This window comes from Crinia signifera, chromosome 4, assembly GCF_055691185.1.
Source record: "Crinia signifera chromosome 4, ASM5569118v1, whole genome shotgun sequence".
Taxonomy (NCBI): domain Eukaryota; kingdom Metazoa; phylum Chordata; class Amphibia; order Anura; family Myobatrachidae; genus Crinia; species Crinia signifera.
In genome coordinates this window covers 4,021,071-4,028,616 of record NC_139220.1, presented here as the reverse complement: position 1 = coordinate 4,028,616, position 7,546 = coordinate 4,021,071, and the positions used below count along the sequence as shown (strand labels likewise).

General features: G+C 46.5%; 1 protein-coding gene across 1 annotated transcript in view; it reads right to left on the bottom strand.

Annotated features, from left to right (window-relative positions):
• Window positions 1-23: 23 nt before the first annotated feature.
• LOC146072198 (ATP-binding cassette sub-family C member 9-like) overlaps window positions 24-7,546 on the bottom strand; it is a 58,767-nt gene continuing 51,244 nt past the window's right edge. Inside the window, exons 7-9 of the mRNA XM_083179526.1 lie at window positions 6,047-6,180; window positions 4,746-4,808; window positions 24-648 (exon numbers count right to left, since the gene is read on the bottom strand). Of these exons, the coding sequence (XP_083035652.1) occupies window positions 511-648; window positions 4,746-4,808; window positions 6,047-6,180 (335 nt within the window). The 3' untranslated portion in view covers window positions 24-510. The remainder of the gene's footprint in view (window positions 649-4,745; window positions 4,809-6,046; window positions 6,181-7,546) is intronic.

Below are 7,546 nucleotides of genomic sequence, written 5' to 3'. Positions count from 1 at the left end.
TCTACACACTACACCGGGGGCAGTTACACACTATACCGGGGGCAGTTACACACTATACCGGGGGCAGTTACACACTATACCAGGGACAGTTACACAATACAGCCTCCAAGTGTCTCTGACAGGGGGGCTCAGCTCTGCACCATTAGACCCCCAGCAGTGTGCATATTCTGGGGGTGCAGATATCTGACAGCACCCTGAACCAGTCGGCATATCTGTAAGTGAGCCCCATCAATTTCTGGGGGATCTGTAACATGAGAAATTACCTATGAGGGGAGTAACGGGCACCCAGTATACGGACATACAATGCCACCCTCCCCACGCCTCTGGCACATGTATGTAGATAATCTGATGACAAGGAGGGCCCCTCCCTGTTATTATACACCACCGTTAGTACATATTAAGGTGGGGTCCCCGGGAGCAGTGCATGTATGTGCTGGATCTGCGCCAGTGTTGATGTACTATAATACCAGGTACCAACCAGAGAGCGGCGAGAAGAGGTTCAGGCAAAAGCTACTTGTGACTCTTTACCAGATAGGTAAAGAGACCATCCGGGTTGGTGAGGAGGTTTTTGGCAGAATCACTCTCTATCAATATACCCTCGGACAAGACTAACACCAGGCCTGCGTCCAGGATGGAGGACACTCGGTGCTACAGCGCAGACAGGAGAGACACAAGAGAGGGAGAGAAGGAAGATCAGATACAGAGAGAGTCCCACGTGTCGTCATATAGGCCCTTATTCTGATCGGTGCGGATATATCCGCGTGCGTTCGGGCCGCCGATGTTTTGTGTCTGCGCATGTGCGAGCGGGGCATACGGCCAAATCCCGCATGATATGTGAACACTCCGAACAGGGGGTGGAGAGGGGCGTGAAGGGCTATTTGGGCTCATTACCATATGCATACGCCCCGCGTTTCATGGGCGTTCCCATGCAAACGCTGGGCGTACGTATGGTAATGCGGCCGTGACGCACGTGTAGGGGGCGGACATATGACATCGCCGGATGTCAGCTGCCCGCCCAGATCCCTGCTTTTGCACGGAGAAATGTCCGTGTGGTCTGAGGTTGCGGGAGCTGGCGGATCACTCGGCCCTGCATTTGATGGTCTGCGACCATCGAATGATGGGGGAGGTTCCCTCAGATGGAGGAGGCGTATTCCGTGAAAAATACACGTGCGGTCCGTTCGGCCAGCTTCTTACCGCATACGGACGGAGTTGGCGATCCGTATGGAAGGCGGGGTTTCGCACGCACGGTCCTGGCCGCATAATCGGCTCCGGCCGCACCGATCAGAATAAGGGCCATTATCAGGAGGAAGAAAGAACATGTTACATTGTCACAGGAGAGAGATAAAGTACCAGTCAGCTCCAGGCATCAGTCACACATGACGTATAGTAAAGTTATCAGGAGGAAGAAAGATCAACCCATGTTACATTGTCACAGGGGAGAGATAAAGTACCAATCAGCTCCAGGCATCAGTCGCACATGACGTACAGTATCGTCATATCAAATCTCTTTCTTCGAGGACATCAGGGGCCACAGGGCTATTGCTGGGTAGTGAGTGGGAGAGCGACCATTCCAGCACCATAAAGGTTAAACTGCTCCCAGTCAGCCAGGCTCCTCCCCTCCTCTACCCCACCTACAAGCCAGGCTCCTCCCCTCCTCTACCCCATCTCCAGGCCAGGCTCCTCCCCTCCTCTACCCCGCCTCCAGGCCCAGCTACTTTCAGTTTTTTAACAAGCCAGGCAGGAGACAAGAGAGAATGAAGAGAAACCCATACAGAAACACATTCATATGTGAGGTTCCTCAACGGAGGAATTATTAACTAAGTTCACTCAACGGAGGAACTATGAACGTCAATACAAATGAAGCAGGCGCGGCAGGGAGGAATCCCTGTGGCGCCCTTACTGTATGTCCACAAACACAGAGATTTAACAGGTAAGACATAAATCTTGTTTTATTCTTTGGGAAACGTCAGGGGCCGACATCCTAAAGCAGCCACCTATTGGTGGGGACGCGCCTGTGTAGCAGCAAGTACACTCTGGCAAAACGCTGAGTCCTGGGAGGCAAATGTATCAAATGCGTAAATGCGCAAGAAGGAGGTCGCCACCTTGCAAATTTGCTCAGCTGTTTACACCGCCCCTAACAGCCCAAGACGCACCCACAGACCTCTTGGAATGAGCCCGGAACCGGGAGGGAGGCGCCCAAGTAAGCCTGCTTGATGTCAGATCTCATCCAATGGCCAATTGTCTGCTTAGTATCAGTCCAACCCCTCTTCTGAAATCCATAGAGGACAATGAGAGAGTCCGACTTCCAAAGAGCCTTAGTGCAACGCACATAGATGCACAAAGCACGGACAACATCTAGGGAAGACTGTTCAGAAGAGGCATCCGGACGCCGAAAGGCCGGGACCACAATCTCCTGGTTGGCATGAAATGGAGACACCACCTTGGGGAGGTGAGAAGGAACGGTTCGAATAAGATTAAGAAAGGAGACTGACAGGACAGAGCCGACCGATCTGACACCCTCCGGGCCGAAGCAATGTTTTCCAGGTAAGTAACAATCCCTGGGCTGCTGCCCTGTCACTGACCACAGTCAGTGTAAAAAATAAGATTTAACAAAGAAGTAAGGCGGCTTATTGCAGCCCCCCCTCTCTGTGGTGCATGTTGGCTCCTGCCAGCACCAACAAATCTAAGCTTCCTGGCCTGGAGGCGGGGTAGAGGAGGGGAGGAGCATGGCCTGGAGGCAGGGTAGAGGAGGGGAGGAGCTTGGCTGACTGGGAGGCAGCAAGAAGTTTAACCTTTCTGGTGCTGGAATGCTCTCTCCCACTCCCTACCCAGCGTTAGCCCTGTGGCTCCTGACATGTCACAAAGAATAAAGAAGGGCCCACCTTACACGCAGCCATACACACATCATACCACCATATACATACACACACAGCCACATGCAGCCATATACACGTCACACGCAGCCATATACACATCATACCACCATATACATACACACACAGCCACATGCGTGTCACATGCAGCCATATACACGTCACACACAGCCATACACACATCATACCACCATATACATACACACACAGCCACATGCATGTCACATGCAGCCATATACACGTCACACGCAGCCATATACACATCATACCACCATATACATACACACACAGCCACATGTGTGTCACATGCAGCCATATACATGTCACACGCAGCCATATACACATCATACCACCATATACACACAGCCACATACACGTCACATGCAGCCCTATACACATCATACCACCATATACACACAGCCACACACACGTCACATGCAGCCATATACACATCATACCACCATATACACACAGCCACATACACGTCACATGCAGCCATATACACATCATACCACCATATACACACAGCCACATACACGTCACATGCAGCCATATACACATCATACCACCATATACACACAGCCACATACACGTCACATGCAGCCATATACACATCATACCACCATATACACACAGCCACATACACGTCACATGCAGCCATATACACATCATACCACCATATACACACAGCCACATACACGTCACATGCAGCCCTATACACATCATACCACCATATACACACAGCCACACACACGTCACATGCAGCCATATACACATCATACCACCATATACACACAGCCACATACACGTCACATGCAGCCATATACACATCATACCACCATATACACACAGCCACATACACGTCACATGCAGCCATATACACATCATACCACCATATACACAGTCACATACACGTCACATGCAGCTATATACACATCATACCACCATATACACACAGCCACATACACGTCACATGCAGCTATATACACACATCATACCACCATATACACACAGCCACATACACGTCACATGCAGCCATATACACATCATACCACCATATACACACAGCCACATACACGTCACATGCAGCCATATACACATCATACCACCATATACACACAGCCACATACACGTCACATGCAACCATATACACATCATACCACCATATACACACAGCCACATACACGTCACATGCAGCCATATACACATCATACCACCATATACACACAGCCACAAACACGTCACATGCAGCCATATACACATCATACCACCATATACACACAGCCACATACATGTCACATGCAGCCATATACATATCATACCACCATATACACACAGCCACATACACGTCACATGCAGCCATATACACATCATACCACCATATACACACAGCCACACATACGTCACATGCAGCCATATACACATCATACCACCATATACACACAGCCGCATACACGTCACATGCAGCCATATACACATCATACCACCATATACACACAGCCACATACACGTCACATGCAGCCATATACACATCATACCACCATATACACACAGCCACACAAACGTCACGGTGATGCCCAGAGATGTATAAGTACGTGTTGTGTGTAAGCAGCTGAGGCCATTGCAGAGCGTTTCACCCAGCGCTGTGTCAGAGATCTGAGCTCACTTCCCCGTCTCACTGCTCTGTTACATACAGTTTTGTTGTAAGGTAAGTGGGGATACAGTATATTCAGTGCAGGACCAGAATCCTGTAGGTACACACTCATACATAAGCTGCAGTGAGGCCGTATCTAGGAGTAGACCTCCCGAATCATCGCATCCCGAACGTGATCTTCCTCACATCCCCTCATGGCGCCCACTCCCCATACTTACTGCAATCGTTACAACAGTGCGATCTGCAAATGCCGTCATCACCACCTTCTGCAAAATATTTTCCTGCACAGAAGAGAAGTTTGTATTAATGAGTATCATTGTATTAATGACTATTAATTAGTATCATTGTATTATTGAGTATCATAGTATTTAAGAGTATAAATGAGTATCAATATATTAATGAGTAATAATGAGTATCATTGTATTAATGAGTATCAATGAGTATCATTGTATCAATGAGTATAAATGAATATCATTGTATTAATGAGTATTAATAAGTATTGTTGTATTAATGAGTATTAATGAGTACCGTTGTATTAATGAGTATTAATGAGTACCGTTGTATCAATGAATATTAATGAGTACCGTTGTATTAATGAGTATTGTTGTATTAATTAGTATTAATGAGTGTCATTGTATTAATGAGTATCGTTGTATTAATTAGTATTAATGAGTTTCATTGTATTAATGAGTTTTAATGAGTGTCATTTGTATAAATAAGTATTGTTGTATTAATGAGTATTAATGAGTACCGTTGTATTAATGAGTATTGTTGTATTAATTAGTATTAATGAGTACCGTTGTATTAATGAGTATTGTTGTGTTAATTAGTATTAATGAGTATCATTATATTAATGAGTATCATTGTAATAATGAGTATCATTATAATAATGAGTATCGTTGTTATAATTAGTATTAATGAGTATCAATGTAATAATGAGTATTAATGAGTATCGTTGTATTAAGTAGTATTAATGAGTATCCTTGTATTAATTAGTATTAATGAGTATCAATGTAATAATGAGTATTTATGAGTATCATTGTAATAATGAGTATTAATGAGTATCGTTGTATTAAGTAGTATTAATGAGTATCATTGTATTAATGAGAATTAATGAGTATCATTGTAATAATGAGTATTAATGAGTATTAATGAGTATCATTGTAATAAGGAGCGCTCTGGACATGGAGTGTAACACCACGTCCACCGCTGAGGGGCTGATGCAGAGACGGGCACAGTTGGCCAATGCTGTGAGGCGTGAAATCGCTCAGAGACGAAGCACAGAACCGCATGCAGGGAGTGTGGATTTTGGTGCCCATTGCTGAGAGGTAACAGGGAAGGGCTAACATGATACAGGCATGACACAGGCAAGTTTTGGGGTTTCCCCTAAACATCATTGTTTACAACTGTGGAGACTGTTCTGATGTTTGATCTGACATAAACCCCGACTGTTCAGTAACAGGGACGTGCAGTACAGTAACAGTACAGTAACAGTGCAGTACAGAGAGCGAGTACTTACAGTGGCCATATCGATGGATGCTGTGGCTTCGTCCATTATCAGGATGCTGCTCTTGCGGACAAACGCTCGGGCTAAACAGAAGAGCTGCCTCTGTCCGACGCTGAAATTCTCCCCGCCCTCCGTCACCATGGCATCTGCACAATGAAGGGATCGGAAGAAGCTGTGTTACACAGCGTCACATTCATCACAGGCTAACATGGGTGGTATAGCTCACAGACAATGTCACATTGATCACAGGCTCACATGGGTGGTATAGCTCACAGACAATGTCACATTCATCACAGGCTGACACGGGTGGTGAAGCTCACAGACAACGTCACATTCATCACAGGCTGACATGGGTGGTGTAGCTCACAGACAACGTCACATTCATCACAGGATCACATGGGTGGTATAGCTCACAGACAATGTCACATTCATCACAGGCTGACACGGGTGGTGAAGCTCACAGACAACGTCACATTCATCACAGGCTGACACGGGTGGTATAGCTCACAGACAATGTCACATTCATCACAGGATCACATGGGTGGTGTAGCTCACAGACAACGTCACATTCATCACAGGCTGATACGGGTGGTATAGCTCACAGACAATGTCACATTCATCACAGGATCACATGGGTGGTATAGCTCACAGACAACGTCACATTCATCACAGGCTGACATGGGTGGTATAGCTCACAGACAACATCACATTCATCACAGGCTGACACGGGTGGTATAGCTCACAGACAATGTCACATTCATCACAGGATCACATGGGTGGTACAGCTCACAGACAACGTCACATTCATCACAGGCTGACACGGGTGGTATAGCTCACAGACAATGTCACATTCATCACAGGATCACATGGGTGGTATAGCTCACAGACAACGTCACATTCATCACAGGCTGACATGGGTGGTATAGCTCACAGACAACGTCACATTCATCACAGGCTGACACGGGTGGTATAGCTCACAGACAATGTCACATTCATCACAGGATCACATGGGTGGTATAGCTCACAGACAATGTCACATTCATCACAGGATCACATGGGTGGTGTAGCTCACAGACAACGTCACATTCATCACAGGCTGACACGGGTGGTATAGCTCACAGACAATGTCACATTCATCACAGGATCACATGGGTGGTATAGCTCACAGACAATGTCACATTCATCACAGGATCACATGGGTGGTGTAGCTCACAGACAACGTCACATTCATCACAGGCTGATACGGGTGGTATAGCTCACAGACAATGTCACATTCATCACAGGATCACATGGGTGGTATAGCTCACAGACAATGTCACATTCATCACAGGCTGACATGGGTGGTGTAGCTCACAGACAACGTCACATTCATCACAGGCTGACATGGTTGGTATAGCTCACAGACAATGTCACATTCATCACAGGATCACATGGATGGTATAGCTCACAGACAATGTCACATTCATCACAGGCTGACATGGGTGGTATAGCTCACAGACAATGTCACATTCA